Source organism: Chrysemys picta, chromosome 17 (assembly GCF_011386835.1).
Source record: "Chrysemys picta bellii isolate R12L10 chromosome 17, ASM1138683v2, whole genome shotgun sequence".
NCBI lineage: Eukaryota > Metazoa > Chordata > Testudines > Emydidae > Chrysemys > Chrysemys picta.
Genome location: NC_088807.1, coordinates 25,208,269 through 25,226,810, shown reverse-complemented (window position 1 = coordinate 25,226,810; position 18,542 = coordinate 25,208,269). Strand labels below are relative to the sequence as shown.

Below are 18,542 nucleotides of genomic sequence, written 5' to 3'. Positions count from 1 at the left end.
TACGGCCCCTTCTCGCCTCCTTTTAAATCTCCCGCTCTGACGACACCTGTTACCATGGCTACCCCGCCCCCGCCCCTGCTGAGCCCACATCGCCTCAGCCGACCTCTGGGCCAATCCGCTCCTCGGGAGGGCCTCTCGCGGCCCCGCCCACCAGCGCCCCGGCCTCCCATTGGCCGCGAAGAAAAGGCCAGCGGCCCAACGGGTGGGCGGATCGAGCGGAGGAGGCGGCCCCGCCCGCCTGCTCCAGCCAAGGAGCGCGCTCATTGGTCGCGGGGGCGGGGCTTAGGGCTGCAGGTGGCCGCCCGGCCGGGCGCCGGCCTCAGTCTGCGGTCAGCTGCCAGCAGCGTCGGGACCCGGCCGGAGGCGCTGAGCGGGTGAGGGGCTGCCGGGGCGGGCACGCAGGGGGCTGCACGCAGTGACGTACAGCCCCCCCCGGGGGTCCCCGTTCCCAGCCCAGCTGGGGGTGGATCTGCCCCCCCCCCGCCCGCCAATCCGGATCAGAGCCGGCGCCCCCTAGAGGGGAAACTCCCTGGATCCCCTTCCTGACACCATCCCTTTTTTCCTTTGCAGAGGGAGTCGCTGTCTTGCCTGCCATGGGGCTGGAGGCCGAGCCCCTCGCCGCCCCCCACCCTTACTGGCCCCGGGACCTGGAGATCCGGCGCTACATCCCCAACGACCGCCCCACCTGGCACAGCCTGGCTTTCCTCTTCTCTGTCTCGGCGGCCCTGCTGACGCTCACCTGGCTGGCCGCCGGCTGGCGGGGGTGGACGGGGGCGCCCATGAGGACCGGGCGCCGCCTGGCCCTCTGTTGGTTCGCCATCTGCGGCTTCATCCATGGCGTGATTGAGGGCTGGTTCAGCCTCTACCACACGGATATACCAGGGGACCAGTCCTTCCTCTCCCAGTTGTGTAAGGCATGGGAACCAGGACTCCTGGGTTCTTTGGATGGGGGATGGACTCTGGTGGGTTAGACTGGGAGCCGGGACTCCTGGGTTCGATCTCTAGCTCTGGGAGGGGAGTGGGGTCTAGTGGTTAGAGCAGAGGCGCTGGGAGGCAAGACTCCTGGGTTCCATCCCCAGCTCTGGGAGGGGAGTTGGGTCTAGTGGTTAGAGCAGGGGAGGCTGGGAGCCAGGACTCCTGGGTTCTAGCCCAGCTGAGGGGAGCCCTGACGGGAGCTGTTTGCTACCGTGATGTGAGGAAAGGAAATCTGCTAGACAGGTTACCTGCCCTCCGGGTGAATCCTCTTCTGGAGAGACGGGCCGGGAGGCCGGGGAGAACTACGGATCCTTGTAGAAACAGCTCCAGAGGTTCCACTGCTCCTAGCTGGGAGAGGAAACTATGGAAATTCCCAGCCCCAAAACTTTGTGAAAACCGAATGGGTTTTAGAATATTTCCTCCCTCGTTTCAAAACCTCTCCATGGTCCTCCCTCCCCTCCCATAAAATGATGAGTTTGATTCGTTCTCTGTGACCCGACGAGCGACTGTTTCAGCTGAATCTTGTTTCTGCCTCCAGGGAAGGAGTACGCCAAAGGAGACAGCCGATATGTCATGTGAGTTTTAGTCTTTGTGTGTCCCATTCCCCCCCTTCCCCTTTTCTGATTCCTTCCCACCCACCCACCCCAATCCACTGGCGTCTGCCCAAAATCCACCGGGAAATTTTGGAATGGATCGGATGCAGCCTTCAAAAAACCCATCAGGTTTCACACGTGCCTGCTAGCTCAGCGCAAGCAAACACTATGTGGTTTAATATCACTAAATGCAAATGCATCCCTCCAGGAACAAAGCACACAGGCAATGCGTACAGGATGGGGGGGACTCTGTCTTGACAAAGATTTGGAGGTCATGGGGGACAATCGGCTGAATGGGGGCTCCCGGTGCGACGCTGGGGCCAAAACGGGGATTTGGCCCTGGTGCCACTGCTGCTGGGATCCGGCGTCCGTTGATCAGTCGGGGGGCGTCAGAGAAGTGCTATGAGAATGATTCAAGGATCAGAAACCCAGCCTTGGCGTGAGAGACTCCCTGAGCTCCAGCTATGGAGCTGAACAAAGAGACGGCTGAAGGGTGATTGGATCCCGGTCGTATCTACGCAGGGAACAAACATTTGAGAACGGGTGCTTGATCGAGCAGAGGAAGGTCAAACCCGATCCGACGGCTCGAAGTCGAAGCTAGACCAATTCCGGGTGACTGCCCCCTGCCTTCATTGCGTTATTCCCAGCAAACGACGGGCTATCAATAACACGCAGCCCTTTGGAGGAAGCCCCTTTTAGCCGTAAGGCAGGAGCGCTGCGGGGAAAACAGCCAAAGAAGCGACACATAAATCGACCGGGGCGGTGTCAGTCTAAAGATTGGCCCCCCAATTCCCTCCCCAATCTCAGGGCGAAGTTCGGAAGGCTGAGTCTGTGGGGCAGGGGCGCTGGCGCCACCCGCTTCTCCTCCACATGTCCTGGGAATGTAGCTTGCCAGGTCCCAAAAGATCAGCCGGGTTTGCTGCGTCGTGCCATGGCCTTTTCACAGCCACGCCGCTCGTGGGTTGGTAGGTTCTGGGGACAGAAGGGGCTGTTGTGATCAGCACGGCCGACTTCCCGGCCAACCGAGACCAGAGAACCTGCCCTGTCGTGCCAGGCGCTGCACGGACCCACCCCTGAGAGCAGGGCCCCTGTTAGGTGCTGCATAACCCCCCACCCCACCAGCCGCTAGATCGGGGCCCCTGTCCCCGCACAGCCCCTCCCAGAGGGAGATCATAGCCCTTGCATTACTGGGTGCATGAAGCCCCACATTGTGCCTGGTGCTACACAGACCCCTCCCCGCACTGAGACCCCAAAGAGCTTCCAGTCTAAACACACCCAGGCAGGACCATACTCCTCATGGTACGGCTGGGGAAACTGAGGCCAATGAGGTGCGAGCTGAGACATATGGTTGTTTGGGAGGGATGGGAACGGGGGGGCTTTAGAAGTTGGGTTAACCCTTGGGTGCCTCTCTCCTCTGTCTGCAGAGAGGACAATTTCACCGTGTGCATGGAGACCATCACTGCCTGGGCGTGGGGCCCGCTGAGCCTGTTGACTGTGCTGGCCTTCCTCCAACGCCAGCCCCACCGCTACGTCCTGCAGCTGGTGGTGTCGCTGGGTAAGGGCAGCCGGATGCCTGGGTCCCCTCCCTAGCTTGGGGAGGGGGGTCTAGTGGTTAGAACCGGAGGGGTTGGGAGGCAGGACTCCTGGGTTCTCTCCCTGGCTGTAGAATGGCTCAGGGGCTGATGGTCAAAGGTCCCAGATCAGCTTCATCTTGACCTAGCCTGGACCCCAGATGCCCCCTGATCTTTCCATGACCCTTGGATTCTCCTCAATCTGACCCCTTGACCTTTCCTCCCCACCCCAGGCCAGCTGTATGGCGACATCCTGTACTTCTACACTGAATACCGAGAAGGCTTCGCCCACAGCGAGATGTGGCACCCGCTTTACTTCTGGTTCTACTTCGTCTTCATGAACGCCCTGTGGATCATCATCCCCTCCATCCTCCTCCTCGACGCCTGGGGGCACCTGAGCGCTGCCCAGAGGGCGCTGGACTCTGTCAAGCCCAAGAGACACTGATGCCTCACTCCCCCCCCGCCACCCGGGGTGGGGGTATCTGGCACAAAACTGCCCCGGGGGCTGCAGGATGAATGATGCTCAAGGATTGGAGTGCGCAGGACTCTCTCCCTGGCTCTGGGAGGGGAGTGGGGTCCAGTGGGCTAGACCTGGGGGGCTGGGAGCCAGGACGTCTTGGCTCTTTTCCCAGTGTCTGTGGGAGATGTTCCTGTTTCTCCAGGCCGGCTTTATCTGCCGACCTGGTGGGGAGGGACGGGTGAGCGGGGGAGGAAATCGCTAGCAAGGGTGGGGGAGATGTCTGCCTCTCTATGACGTGTTATCCTAGCACCCCCTCCTATACCGAACCCTCCCTGTTCCCATAACCAAAGCTCCGACCATGTCTCTGTGTGCCCCCGACAACGAACCCCTTTGCCTCCTGACTGGCTGTAGGGTGGGGGATGCTGGGACCTCAAGCGCCTCCGGTGGACAGGGCCAATCAGCTTGTTTTAATAAACACATGTGTGTACTCCTTTGCCTTCCAGCAGCTGTCCTTGTCTGCCGCTGTTGCCCTCGGGGTGGCGCCGCACTGTCAGGACAAAAGGGGTTATACAGGAGGTCATACCAGCTGATCCCGAGGGTCCCTCCTGGGCTGGGATGCTTTAGAGAGAAGATGGTGAGGCCCTGATTAAAATCATGACCGGGAACAAGGGAGAGTGGGACCTTCTCTGAAAGGGGCAAATTCCAAATACCTTTTCCCTGCACTCTGCATCTCAGTAACCTGTGTCCCATTCCCAGTCCCCTGCCCTGGGGCCGGAGGGGAGCTGGCGCCCCCTAGAGGGGAAAGGCCCCATACCTCAGTCCCCTGCCCTGGGGCTGGAGCGGAGCTGGCGCCCCCTAGAGGGGAAAGGCCCCATACCTCAGTCTGCTGCCCTGGGGCCGGAGGGGAGCTGGCGCCCCCTAGAGGGGAAAGGCCCCATACCTCAGTCTCCTGCCCTGGGGCCGGAGGGAGCTGGCGCCCCCTAGAGGGGAAAGGCCCCATACCTCAGTCTCCTGCCCTGGGGCCGGAGGGGAGCTGGCGCCCCCTAGAGGGGAAAGGCCCCATACCTCAGTCTCCTGCCCTGGGGCCGGAGGGAGCCGGCGCCCCCTAGAGGGGAAAGGCCCCATACCTCAGTCCCCTGCCCTGGGGCCGGAGGGGAGCCGGCGCCCCCTAGAGGGGACAGGCCCCATACCTCAGTCTCCTGCCCTGGGGCCGGAGGGGAGCTGGCGCCCCCTAGAGGGGAAAGGCCCCATACCTCAGTCTCCTGCCCTGGGGCCGGAGGGAGCCGGCGCCCCCTAGAGGGGAAAGGCCCCATACCTCAGTCCCCTGCCCTGGGGCCGGAGGGAGCTGGCGCCCCCTAGAGGGGACAGGCCCCATTTCCAATGCCGTGTGCACTGGGTTGGGCACGGGGGGATTCCGCCCGCCTGTAGGAAAGCTCCGCCCCCTCACTGGAGGGGCGGGGCCAGGGAGCCCATAAACCCCGGATTCTGGGGGGCGGGGAAGGGAGCAGGGGCCAGAGCTGTAACATGTGGAGCAGGGAAGCCCAGAGGGTCACCACAGCCCCCGCCGCAGGGGCCTCTGGCCTCCAGCTTCAGCCCGTGTGTCCGCCCGAGCCAGCCCCTGCCCGGTGCCCAGCTGCCCCCTGGCGGGGAACATCCGGGTCCCTGCAGCTGCGGGCGGATGTGGTTGTTTTCACCAGCTGGGGGTTACTTCCGGTTAACCCGGATGTTGTTTTCCCTGCTAGGGCGGTTATTTCCGGTTGACCCGGATGGTGCTGTCCCTGCTGGTATGTCTATTTCCGGTGGCGCCGGTTGGGGGCTATTTCCGGTTGGCTGGGCCGTTGTTTCCCCAGTGCGGGGCTTGTCCGGGCAGTTATTGCCTTGGTTACGCGCTATTTCCCGTTAACCCGGATGTTGTTTCCCGTGGTTGGGCGGTTATTTCCGGTTGACCCCGGATGTGAGTCCCCGTCCCGTGGCGGGGAGGGGCCCGGCTGCTCCCGGCTGCTCCCCCTCCCCCACCCGTTTTTTTAAGAGGGCGATGACGTCAGCGCCTGAGCCGAGGCCTCCAAGCCGGAAGCGGAAGTAGCGGCGGGGTCACGTGAGGCTTCCCCCCTCCCCCTCCATCCCCACCTGACGTCAACCGCCCGCCCGGCGCGAGCCGGTTCTACCCGTCGCGGCGCGAGGCCTCCCCCGCCTCCCCCCAGGGGCGGGGCCGTTACGGTCCCGTCCGGCGCGAGGCTCCTCCCCCCCTCCGCCCCCGCCCCCCCCGCGGAGCCGGCCGGGGGCCGGGATGGCGGCGGCGGCGGCGGGGGGCGGGGCCCGGGAGGAGGAGGAGGAGCGGGAGGTGGTGCGGGTCCGGGTCAAGGTGAGAGGTCAGGGGTCACGGCGGGGTCAGGGGTCACAGGGCGGGGGGAGGGGCACCCCCCAGATCAGTGGGGCGCAGAGCGGGACCCCGCAGTGGGGAGTGTGACCACCAGCCCCCCCTCCCCCCCAGAGCCGGGGAGAGAACCCAGGAGTCCTGGCTCCCAGCCCCCCTGCTCTAACCACCAGCCCCCACTCCCCTTCCAGAGCCGGGGAGAGAACCCAGGAGTCCGGGCTCCCAGCCCCCCCTGCTCTAACCACCAGTCCCCCCTCCCCCCCCAGAGCCGGGAGAGAACCCAGGAGTCCTGGCTCCCAGCCCCCCTGCTCTAACCACCAGCCCCCACTCCCCTTCCAGAGCCGGGGAGAGAACCCAGGAGTCCGGGCTCCCAGCCCCCCCTGCTCTAACCACCAGTCCCCCCTCCCCCCCCAGAGCCGGGAGAGAACCCAGGAGTCCTGGCTCCCAGCTCCCACTGCTCTAACCACCAGCCCCCACTCCCCTCCCAGAGCCGGGGAGAGAACCCAGGAGTCCTGCTTGTCCTTGTGCCCTCTACGCCTCTCCCTTACTGCCCCAGACAAACCCTCCTTGCCTTCGCTGAGCGGGTCAGAGCCAGAACAGAACGGGGGACGCGACCCAGTGTCGCCTGCGTCTCGTCCCCCGGCCTCCCTCCTGGGTGGCTGCGTGGCGGCCAGGAGATCTGGGGCGAGGCACGTGCCAAGGCGGGGGAAGAAACGCCCAGGAACTCAGACCTCCCACGGCCAGCGAGGAGAAAGGATTTCGGTGTGAAAGAGCGCAGCGAAACTGCCCTTCCCTTGTGTCCGCGGAGGTCTCCGTCCGTCCGAAACGCGGGCGGATCTGTGCAGCGGGGGGGCGGGGGGAATGGGGCAGGGCCTTTCCCCTCTAGGGGGCGCGGCTCCCCCTCCGGCACCAGGGTGGGGAATGGGGCACAGGGCCTGTCCCCTGTAGAGGGTGCTCACTCCAGTCCTGTCCCCCCAGAAGCGCGAGGGGTTCCTGCAGCCCGAGTTCCGCACCTTTGCCGTCGACCCCCAGATCACCTCGCTGGATGTCCTACAGCACATCCTCATCCGCGCCTTCGACCTCAACGGGTGAGTCCCGCCCCAGTCGCCAGGGACCTGTGCCCAGCGTGGGAGGGTTAGAACGGGGGGGGGCTGGGAGCCAGGACTCCTGGGTTCTCTCCCCAGTGCTGCTATTTCTGGGGTTGCCTGGGAGTTAGATCCTGGTTGAGGAAGGAGCTAGTGAAAAATTTGAGGCTGTTGGGAGCCAGGGGGCAAAGAGGAGATTTGGGGGACAGATGAGCTCATTCGGTCTGAAGAGCTAATGGGGGAGCCCGAGAAAGGATGGAAGGCAGGGAGGCTGGAACGGCCGGTGACCTCTAGAGAGTAGTGGGGGGTTCTGTATGGTTGATGAAGAACCCTAACGGGAGGCATCCGTATGGCTGACAGCAAACCCTAAAGAGGCGGGGGAGGTTCTGTATAGCCGATGGAGGACCTCAAAGGGGTGTGTGTCCTTACGGCCAATGGGAGACCCCAAGGGAGCAGTGGGAGGTTCCGTATGGCTGACGGTGAGCGTGTGGGGTTCTGTACCGATGGGGGACCCCGAGAGGTGCCGGGAGGGGGAATGCTGCGGATGGGGTGATGTTGTCCTGTGTGCGTTGGAGCCAATCACCTCCCCCTCACCCAGGAAGAAGAACTTTGGGATCAGCTACCTGGGCCAGGAGAAGCAGGGTCAGGAGACGTACCTGTCGCTGCTGTCGGACTGGGACCTGGCCACGGCCTTCGCCAGCGCCTCCAAGCCTTACCTGCAGCTCCTCGTGGATATCAAGCCTTCGGAAGACAGTGAGTCACTGTGGCAGGGCTAGGGACCCAGGAGTCCTGGCTGCCACCCCCTCCTCGTGCTCTAACCGCCACTGCCCTCCCAGAGCCGGGAACAGAACCTGCTAACTGTCATGTGCTGCTCTCTCAGGCCCCCTGCTGGAGGACTGGGACATCATCAGCCCCAAAGATGTCATCAGCACTGATCTGCTCCTGGTGGAGAAGAGGTCCCTGGCGGCGGCCGCCCTGCCTTTTACCCAGTCCATCATCTCCCAGGTGGGTCGAGAGGGGAAGAGGAGGAGGGTCGTTCAGGTAGGAAGCACCCCAAGCTACGTGGGTGGAACAGGGTTCAGAAGAGAACCCAGGAGTCCTGGTTCCCACGCACCCACCCACCCCTGTTTTAACACACTAGACCCCACTCCCCTCCCAGAGCCGGAGGTAGAACCCAGGAGTCCTGACTCCCGCTCTCCTGCATGCTCTTCCTGGTAGCTGGCCACAGCTCTGTTGTTCCAGTGCTAGGATCATCATGGTCCAATGAAGTCTCCTACTGCCTGCTCCCGTGCCTCAGTTCCCCCCCATACAGTGGGGAGGATCCTGCCCGCCCCTGGCGTCCGCCATGCCTTGCTCTGAGCAGGACTGGGTCAGTGACCCTGTCTCTCTGCCTAGGTGGGCCGGACGCTGTCGAAGGTCCAGCAGGCTCTGAGCTGGTCCTACGGGGAGGACGTGAAGCCGTTCAAACCGCCGCTGAGCGACTCCGAGTTCCACACCTACCTGAACCACGAGGGGCAGCTGAACCGGCCCGAGGAGCTGCGGCTGCGCATCTACCACGGCGGCGTGGAGCCCTCGCTGCGGAAAGTGAGTCTCTGGGGAGTGGGGCTGGGAGCCTGGACTCCTGGGTTCTCTCCCCGGCTCTGGGAGGGGAGTGGGGTCTGCTGGTTAGAGCGGGGGGGCTGGGAGCCAAGACTCCTGGGTTCTCTCCCTGTCTCTGGGAAATGGGATATCGGGGGTAGTGGAGATGGGATGTCAGGGGGTGCTTAGCCATGGGGGAGAGATGTCGGGGTGCCTGGCACAAAGGGGCATGTAGCATGGCAGGCTATGTGGGATGATGCCTAGCGCTGAGACCGCTCTCTGCCCCCCAAGTCGCGGTGGGATCCTGGGAGAGGCCAGGCGGGTGAGAGGTAGTGTGGTGGGACGCTGAGGTGGCGGGAAGATGCCGGGCATTGAAGCTCCTCTCTCTGCCCCCCAGGTGGTGTGGCGCTACCTGCTGAACGTCTACCCAGACGGGCTGACGGGCCAGGAGCGCATGAACTACATGAAGCGCAAGACGCGGGAGTACGACCAGCTAAAGGGCCAGTGGGCGGAGCGGGCCAGCCCCGAAGACCTGGACTTCATCCGCAGCAACGTCCTCAAGGATGTTCTCCGCACGGATCGCACCCACCCCTACTATGCCGGCTCGGAGGACAATCCGCACCTGACCGCCCTTCACGACCTGCTGACCACCTACGCCGTCACCCACCCGCAGATCTCCTACTGCCAGGGCATGAGCGACATCGCCTCGCCCATCCTGGCCGTCATGGACAACGAGGCCCACGCCTTCATCTGCTTCTGCGGCATCATGAAGCGCCTGGAAGGAAACTTCCAGGTGGACGGCGAGGTGATGTCCCTCAAGTTCTCCCACCTCAAGCTCCTCCTCCAGTACTCGGATCCTGAGTTCTACGCCTACCTCCTCTCCCGGGGCGCCGACGACTTCTTCTTCTGCTACCGCTGGCTGCTGCTGGAGCTGAAACGGGAGTTTGCCTTTGAGGATGCCTTGCGGATGCTGGAGATAACCTGGAGCTCCTTGCCACCGGATCCTCCGGAGAAGGAGGTGGAGCTGGTGGGGCCGCCGGCCAGGCTTAGTGAGAGTGGCCAGCCTGTCCGTCAACGCCACATGCTGCGGCCCACCTGTAGCTTTGATGCGACTGGGGACCGTCCTTGCTTGGAGGAGTCCGGAGCCCGGCCCTCCTTGGAGGAGCCCGGAGCCCGGCCTTGCCTGGAGCAGAAGACCTTATTGAAGCAATCCAGCTTTGGGGAATTCAAGTACTACAGCGCTCGTGAGGACAGCTCCGAGGAAGAGCCTTCACTGAGATCCCAGCGCTCCATGGAGGAAGAGGAGGACTTCTACAGCGAGCAGGACCCCTTGCTCCAGCTCCCGGCCATGACCAAGTCTTTCTCCGCCCCATCCCTCCGGCCCCTGACCCCACCCACGCCCTCTGGAGACTCCCCCTCCTCACCCTCACCCCTCTCTGGCAGCGAGAAGAACGAGAGCCTGCCGGAGGAGAAGGAAGATTTGGCAGGTGACACGCCATCCTCCCCACCCAGCAGCCCCCTCCCCACCGCCCCGTCCCCAGCCACGGTGAGCTTGCCTCCGCCGCAGGAGTTCGGCAAAGGCAACCCCTTCATGCTCTTCCTGTGCCTGGCCATCCTGCTGGAGCACCGGGACCACATCATGAAGAACAACATGGACTACAACGAGCTGGCCATGCACTTCGACCGCCTGGTGCGCCGGCACAATCTGGCCAAGGTGCTGCACCGGGCCAAAGCCCTCTTCGCCGACTACCTGCAGTCCGAGGTCTGGGACTCCGAGGAGGGGGACGAGGCGGCCGCAGAGTCCCCAGCCGTCTCGTGACCCCCCCCTCCCCTGGGGATCGGATCCCCCCAACTCTCCCGCCACTCCCCCTTCCGGCAACCTCCTTGAGACTCATCACAGGTCAATCCTCTCTGTTTCCCCCTGGATCTAATGATCTCCTTGGAAGATCCTTCATGGACCAACCGGGATCTCTCCCCCCTGTGGGATCCCCTCTATCCATCCCCCTGCAGATCTAATGATCTCCCTGGAACATTCTTCATGAACCAACTGGGATCTGCCCTTTCCACTGGCATCCTCTCTAATTTCAATTATCTCCTTGGACTATCCGTCAGAGACCAACTAGAATATCTCCCTCCCTGTTAGATCCCCTTCTGACCCCCCCTCCCCCTTGGATTTAATGTTCTCCTTGGAAGATTCTTCATGGACCTACCAGGATCTGGCCTTCCCAGTGGGATCCCCGCCAACCATCCCCTTCTGACTCCAGTGATCCTTTTGGAAGATCCTTCAGAGACCCAACCAGGATCGGCCACTCGGACTCCGGTGCCTTTTTCTTTTATGTGCATTAGCGGATCTGGTTTTTGGTTTCCTTCCCCGCTGTGGCCGCAGCCTCTGACGGCGTTGCTGCCAAAGCTGGGGAGCACGCCCAACGCCCCTCCCCAGATCTTCAGACTCTTGACCGCTGGGATGTACGTGCTCTTTTCTGTTCCGTTTTGGATCCGCTTTTCACTGACCCAGAACTTGGCTGGTTGCCTTTTAAACCAAGTTGCCCAGTCGTGGTATATTTCCTCCTCCAATGAAGAGATCAAGTGGAATTTATTCCGCGCTTTGGAGGAAGACCAGAGATCCGCTCCCATGATGCAAAGGGACGGGAATCCGGGATACTAGGGGATCAAACAACATATGATCTCTGCTGGCTTGCCACTTTCATTCGTTAGCCGTTTCCCTGGGCAAATGGACCCCAGTGGCTCCCTGGATTTGCTCGGCTGTAAAACTAACCAGAGATCTTCGATCAGCCGAGCCTTTCTGTTCCTGGTTTTAACGAGAGATCAGCTGTTGACAGGATGGAGGCAAGACCTGCCCGCCTGTGGATTGACTTCTGGGGCAGGATCCGTATCGGTGGGGAGAGGGGCGGGGCGGAGGGATCGTAAACAAAACCATTTCCGTTGATCGCGCCTCATCGCGCTGCGTTAGCGTCCCTGCGGCGGGTTGGCTGTGGCGTGCGATCTGCTGATGGCCTGTCCAGAAGCGGGTCCTGATCTCGGCTGGGCCAGCATCAGTCTGGAGCTTCTCTGGATGCTGCCGAGATCGGCGCCTCGCTCGTTTCTATGACACGGGATCGGAAGCGGTGCCTGGCCTGCGTCAGCTGCGCCGATCTGGGAATTTCTGCAGACGAAGACGTCTTCCGAACATCCTCTTTCCCCTTCGCGTCCGCCCGGAGGAGAGCAGGGCTTCATCGCTGGGATCTAGCCCCTGATGCCTTTTTGTTTCCGTGGCATCCTTCTGCGTTGGCCTTATCTTAGCTCAGAGACCCACCTCCTACATCAGCATCTGTGTTGGATTGTCTGGCTCAAGACCGCTACGGATATTTTCCCCCTCCAGATATCTGCCCATCCTATCGTCCCAGATCCGGGCTCTTTGTACGAAGTCTGATATGAATCGCTTATTGCAGCCACGTGGGGTTTAGCGTCTCTAAGGCAGACGAAGCAGAGAGCTGGCTGTGTCCTAGCAGAGAAGGGGATTTACTCTAGGTCCTATTGGAAAAACAAACAAGAAGTCCCTGTAGGGAAGCAACCTGGCCACTAGAGGTCACCGTTGGGCTTTGCAGATCTGAGTTCTCTACCCCAGGAAGGTTCTGGGTTGTGAGATCCCCCAGGATCTAGGTAGGGATGGGGAGAGAAACCGGACGTCCCCACGGTGTCAGTTCGGGGGGATCTTTCTGGTGATCTGTGGGATTGCCAGAGTTGGTACGTAGCCCTGTTACCGGAGGGACCGGCAGGCAGAGCCCGGATTGGCAGGCGTCTCTGGGGGGGTGTATCCGGCGTGTGGGAGGTCCCGATCTTGGGTGTGGACGGAGATTGGCCTGCCCAGAGCCTGCACTGGTGGGGCCCCGTCCCCCACCCAGAGCTCCTCCACACCTTCCCCCCCACCCCCAACTTGCCATGGCGGGGGAGAGAAACTGATTAGGACTTGGTGTTGTAATTGACCCTCTGTGGCAGCAGTTGATGCTTATCTGGGCTGCTGGACTAGGCTGATGCACCGGGGCTGTGGGCCATGGGGCGCAGACAGGGGGGACTGGCCCCTCCCACCAGATTAACTTCCACCTCAGTTACAACCCACAGCTAGTCAACTGTAGCAGTCCTGCCCTAGTCAGTTTCACACCCCTGGGCTGGCCCAGCTGTAACTGACTAGCCGCAGGAGCAGGCTGGCGACCCTGGGCTCGCCGGCGTCCCATTAGGTCCAACTGGCCCCGAGCCCGATCGAGACTCCAGTGGCCCCTGCTAAAGGGCATTCGGTTCTGGGCCGCTTGTCTCCTTGAGAGCAACGTGGGCTGGCTTGAATCCCAGGCGCTTTCCATTTGTCAAATTTGACCCGCGTCAGTATCTTCTCGCCTTTGGCTTCCTCCGAAAAGCAACGGCTTTAAAACCCCACATTCTTCCGTGCTCCGCGGCCCCTTCCCTCGTCCTGGCAGGGAGTCGGGCACCAGCTGGGCTCTAACCTGGATCGCGCATGGGCCAAATCTTAAAATCGGGTTCCAGATCTTCCCAGCGGGAGCTAGGGCAGGGGTGGGCAGTTATAGGGCTGCTAGGCAGCAGTGAGGCTCTGTGGGAACAGGGGTGCCCAGGGGGTCGCCCCTTAGATCCAGGGGTGTTTGCCTCCCCATCTGTTGTTGGCTCCAGCGTCTTGCCAATGCCGGGAAGGCGCCTGAGTCCGGCGTCCAGCAGAATGGACGCAGCGCACGCTCCCCCTACAGCCCATTGCGGGGGAGTGCGATGGGCTGACCCCAGCGGGTGGCGTGCTCCTTGATAGCCCATGGGGAGCGGTAGCGATCACTCTCCTCCGCCCTTCCCGTGCCCCCCCGGGCGGCCCCACAATAGCTTAGCCCCGAACAAACACACACCAAGCCCTGCCCTGCTACTTTGGGGCTAGATCAGACCTGTCCCAGCGGGCTGTTTCCTCCAGAGCTCCCAGCGTGAGGAAACAAGGAAGCCGCCGGTGTGTCTCGGACAGCTCCGGTTATTTGTGCCGCTTCCTTTGAACGGGCAGGGGGTTCTTGGATTTCACCGCCACAGGAGGGTCAAACTCGAATCTCATGGACACTCACGTCCTTAAAACACCTCCATCCTTATTGCCAAGGTTCGGATCTTCTGATCGTGGCCAAGAAACGGGGAGTCTCTTTTCCAAAGCTGGCCAGAAACCAGGCCCTCGAACAAACCCTCGGCATCTGTTCCCGGCAAAAGCGAGCAGGACTTGGCAGGATCGCTCGTCGCCTTCCATTTTGTCTTTCCCCACTCTCTCCTTGCTCTGGATTTAAACACCCCGGTAGGGGATCCAAAGTTACTATCTGACTTGCCCATGGACCTGCTAGTGATCCCACCCACTCTGAAAGGTGCAGGGAGGAAAAATGTTTTCCTCTGTGAGTTAGAAAGTGCTCAAAGACCATATCCCCAAGTGGGGAAGTCAACAGTGCGACGCTGATTTCCACCAGCTGGGGATCCGGAGCAGGGGCGACTTGAGCTTTTTTGCCGCCCCAAGCATGGCAGGCAGGCTGCCTTCGGCGGGGCGCCTGCAGGAGTTCCCCAGTCCCGCAGATTTGGCGGCATGCCTGCAGGAGGTCCGCCGGTCCCGCGGCTTCAGCATACCCGCCGCCGAATCCGCGGGACTGGCAGACCTCCCGCAGGCATGCCGCCGAAGGCTGCCTGACTGCCGCCCTCGCAGGGACTGGCAGGGTGCCCCCCGTGGCTTGCCGCCCCAGGCACGCGCTTGGAGCGTTGGTGCCTGGAGCCGCCGCTGATCTGGGGCCTGTTCTTGCGTCTAGTCCATTGCATGTTTGCATCTAATCAGTTTCAGCCTCAGACCGAAATACAGTTAGACCGTGGGAGAAGTTCCACCCCGTCCCTCAGGGCTCAAATCGCTCTAGGCTGGGCTCTCAGATCCAGCATTTCTTTGCCGCACAAGAGGCTAGTTTTGGGGTGGGGGGGTTTTGTGTAAACAGAGGGGAATTGGGGTTGTGAAACTGCAAAGAATTATCATGGGACTGACGCTGAGGTCCAGAAAAGAGGAAACTGCTTTGGACTTGATTGGAAATGACCCGATTCTGATTTACCTGCAATCAAAGGGGATTAATCTCAGCTACGCCCAGACGAGGTACTTGCTCTTGGAGGACGATTTGTGCCAAAGAAGTCAGGAGGGGCAGGTTGCTACCGTCTCAGGCCCAGGCCCTGGAAGGTATTCAGGTGCTTAGCTCAATACCAAAATCCGAGCCAGCGTCTCTAGAGGTCTCCAAGTCTAAATAAGAGCTAGATTTCCCCCAGAGATCAACCCCCGACGTGCTCAGCTCTCTGGAGAAATTGCAGCTCTTTAAAGTTTCCCTTTGATGCATCAAAAGAAAAAAAGTCTTTCAAGCGCCGATTTGCTCCATGGAAGTTGGCTGCCTTTGAGTCTCCGCCAGCGGACAAGGCTCCAGGGGCAGGCTTGGCGCTCCGTTCCATTCCGCTCGGAATCGTGCCTTGTCTGTTGCCCTGGATTGAAATGACACAAAGGACTGGCGGGTGGGAATTTTCGAATCCGGCTCCAGCCGCGCTATGGTTCTTTTAGATCCCCAGGGCGGCTTTTCAATCTAGATCAACTGGGCTCGGGTGAAAGCTACGAAGCTGTTTCTGGCCCAGTCAGGCTGGGAGACTGCCAAGGCTCTGGGTTTCTTGGGAGCGGTGGGGGACTGAAAGACACCCTGACACCCACTCCTGTCTCCCCCAAATCCGTTGGGTTGTAACTGGTGATGACTATATTCTCTGGCACCTGGGATCGTTTTATCCTGAGACATATTCCAAACCCAGGCTGAGATCTGTTGGTTTGTGGGTCTCCAGGTGCCAACTTTCCCCCCAGGTCTTGTTCCTTCTCACACATTGGATTCACCTTTCCTAAGAGCCTGGTACGTCTCCTTTGGAAACTGAGCCAAATTCATCTTCGAGAGAAATGGAGGTTGGGTTGGGTTTGAAAACACCCTGTGTTTGGTAGGAAGCACAGCTGCTATAAAGTCTTTGCACCACCAAAGTCAATAGAGTTAGGACAGTTTGTGCTCTGACTGTTGGCTCAGAGACGGCCAGAGCGGGGATCGGGCCCAATCTACTGTTCTACTCCCCTCGCTTAGGTTGCTGACACTTGAGATCGTTAAAGCTGAAGGCATTTTGAATTGATCCAATTTCCAGGAGGTGTATTTCTCTTCGGGGCAACAGCTCGTGGGTAATCTCACTCCTTTGCCTAGTCAGTGTCACCTGCTGAGCTGGCAAACTCCTGGGCAAAAATCCCAATTTTAAAAATCAATCCAAGGAACCGATGATTTTTTTTCTCTCTTTAAAAATCCCTGGGGATCTCAATATTTAAAATCGGAGACAGATCCTAGTGCCCCGGGCGCTGGGAAATCAGATCTCCGGGTATTTTGCAGTGGGCGCTAAATTAGCAGTTGGAAATCTCAGTTGTCGTTAACTGCAGGAGAATGGGAGCCAGGACTCCTGGATTCGTTCCCCAGCTCTGGGAGGGGAGCAGAGGCTAGTGGTTAGAGCCAGGGATTGGGGGGTCTGGGTGCCCTGGGCTGCTACCCAATTGCCCCGCTGTGCTGGGATAGCGTTGTTATTGTAGGGCCTAATGTATCTTTGGGAGGTAATCAAAGTCTTTCCGCTTCCTGGCTTTGTGATGGGGGCCCTGTCCAAACTCCCGCTCTGCTGCTGAAATCAGTGGCCTGTTTGATCTCTCGCTCACCGCGAGAGAAGGGACTTTGAAGATGAGAAGCAGAAGCCAATGGTGCTGAGTTGTGAATATTGTTTTTGGTATTCAGCCTTTCCTTATTTTGTGCTGCTCTATTTATTTTGCCAACCTTCGGCGCTGTTAAGTTTATTTACCCGGCTGGGCTGTTTAAACAGGACAAAGGTTTTGAAACAAAGGTGAAACTCACACGGCTGGTGCAGAAATCAACCAGCTGGAGTCTTCTCACAGGCTTTGCTTATTTCAGGCCCGGATCCGGGACCCCTTTGAAAAGGAAAAGCGGCCCTCGTACCAGACATTGACCGAGCAACTTTTCCTGGCGATGGACTCTCTAAAAATTGCAGTGGATTCTGGGAGGAAGGCTGGGGGGGCAGCCAGTTAATAACACTGCCTTGGGTGGATCAAGGCGTCACTTTCAAGGTGGATTGGGCGCTTCCCCCCCAGCCAACAGTGGCGATTCTGGATTCCTCTGGGGGAAAGACCCAGGAGTTGGATTAACGGCCCAGCGCCTGGGTCTCTCCCCCTTCAGGCTGCCAGCGATTCGATCTGTTTCTGCCCGCCCACGCAGCTGAAGTCTCTAACTGACCAAAAGAGCCAAGGAGCCAAATCTACCTAAAGCCGTGGCGGAGGGCGGCCGGGGCGTGGGTGTCGTGACAAGGGGACCCGTCCCTGATCACGCTGGGTGTATGGCCCGTGGGTCAGCGCAGCTGTTCCATCCCCTGTATATATCCTCTGTACAGCTGGAGACCCCAGTATGTTCCTAAACCCCCGCCCCCGAAGCCGGGCTTGGCGAAGGGGGTCCCGCTCGGGCCTTTGAGTGAATGTGCTACAGGAATGAAAGTGGAAATAAAAGGAGGAAAAAGTGGATGGTTGTGTCCGGGTTTGTTCATGGGCAGGGAAAAGAGGCCCCAGGAAGTATCCAGGAGTCCTGGCTTCCAGCCCCCTCCTTCCACTGCTCTAACCTACCAGGCTCCCCTCCCCGAGCTGGGGGGAGAACCCAGGAGTCCTAGCTCTCACCTCTAGCCCCCACTCCAAGAGCCTGGGAGAGGAGCCTGGAGCATCATGTTACTCCAGTTAGAGCCAGAACCCTTCGCTCCAGTCTGGCACCATCCCTATGAACTGGGGAGGGGGGGGGGCTAATGGTTAGAGCAGGGGGGCTGGGTGCCAGGACTCCAGGGTTCTCTCCCTGGTGCCAGGATGGGAGGGGGGGTCTAGTGGGTTTGAGCAGGGGGGCTGGGTTGTCTATATAACCACTACCTTGCAATGGATGCACTCAGGACTGTGGCCGTGTGTGTCATGTTCCCTGTACTGCAGTGACATGATGGGTGATTCCCCTCCCTGTTCTCTCTCGCTTTGAGGCAGACTGGCACATCTCCTTCCTCCAGATGCAACCTGGCACCTGTCCAGGGCACGGGGGAGAATGTGCTTCTATTTGCCTTAAGACCCCTTTCCCGGGGCCATTTATCAGATCCACCCCCGGCCCCATCCGGTGTCTATGTAGCCTGGGTCCCAGAGCAGCTTAATAAGGGAGTTTATCTGCTTGGGTCCCATGCTCCGGCCATGGAGGTTTTCTTTAAACCACATTGTCCCCTGAATTTCCCTGTGTGACCCGGTCACTTCCTCTCCCAGCGCAGCCCTGCGGCCAGAGCTACGCGGGAGCCCAGAGCAGGGGCTCACAGGGGTCCCTCCTGGCCTGGGTGTCTCCAGGGGCTCCCTAGGGTCCCTCCTGCCCTGACATCTCCAGGGGCCCCTCCTGGCCTGGGCGTCTCCAGGGGCTCCCTAGGGTCCCTCCTGGCCTGACATCTCCAGGGGCCCCTCCTGGCCTGGGCGTCTCCAGGGGCTCCCTAGGGTCCCTCCTGGCCTGACATCTCCAGGGGCCCCTCCTGGCCTGGGCGTCTCCAGGGGCTCCCTAGGGTCCCTCCTGGCCTGACATCTCCAGGGGCCCCTCCTGGCCTGGGCGTCTCCAGGGGCTCCCTAGGGTCCCTCCTGGCCTGACATCTCCAGGGGCCCCTCCTGGCCTGGGCGTCTCCAGGGGCTCCCTAGGGTCCCTCCTGGCCTGACATCTCCAGGGGCCCCTCCTGGCCTGGGCATCTCCAGGGGCTCCCTAGGGTCCCTCCAGGCCTGACATCTCCAGGGGTCCCTCCTGG

The 18,542-nt window shown here is 60.8% G+C and overlaps 2 protein-coding genes across 2 annotated transcripts; both read left to right on the top strand.

Moving 5' to 3' along the window:
• The first annotated feature begins 227 nt into the window (after positions 1-227).
• Positions 228-4,086, top strand: EBP (EBP cholestenol delta-isomerase). The gene is made up of 5 exons (XM_005313816.5): positions 228-374; positions 571-909; positions 1,514-1,550; positions 2,993-3,123; positions 3,373-4,086. The coding sequence occupies exons 2-5, from the start codon at positions 594-596 to the stop codon at positions 3,582-3,584; spliced, it is 696 nt and encodes a 231-aa protein (XP_005313873.2). The 5' UTR covers positions 228-374; positions 571-593; the 3' UTR covers positions 3,585-4,086.
• Positions 4,087-5,700: 1,614 nt separating this feature from the next.
• TBC1D25 (TBC1 domain family member 25) lies at positions 5,701-17,260 on the top strand. The gene is made up of 6 exons (XM_065571320.1): positions 5,701-5,961; positions 6,952-7,061; positions 7,657-7,811; positions 7,939-8,063; positions 8,454-8,642; positions 9,034-17,260. The coding sequence occupies exons 1-6, from the start codon at positions 5,887-5,889 to the stop codon at positions 10,453-10,455; spliced, it is 2,076 nt and encodes a 691-aa protein (XP_065427392.1). The 5' UTR covers positions 5,701-5,886; the 3' UTR covers positions 10,456-17,260.
• The last annotated feature ends 1,282 nt before the right edge of the window (positions 17,261-18,542 follow it).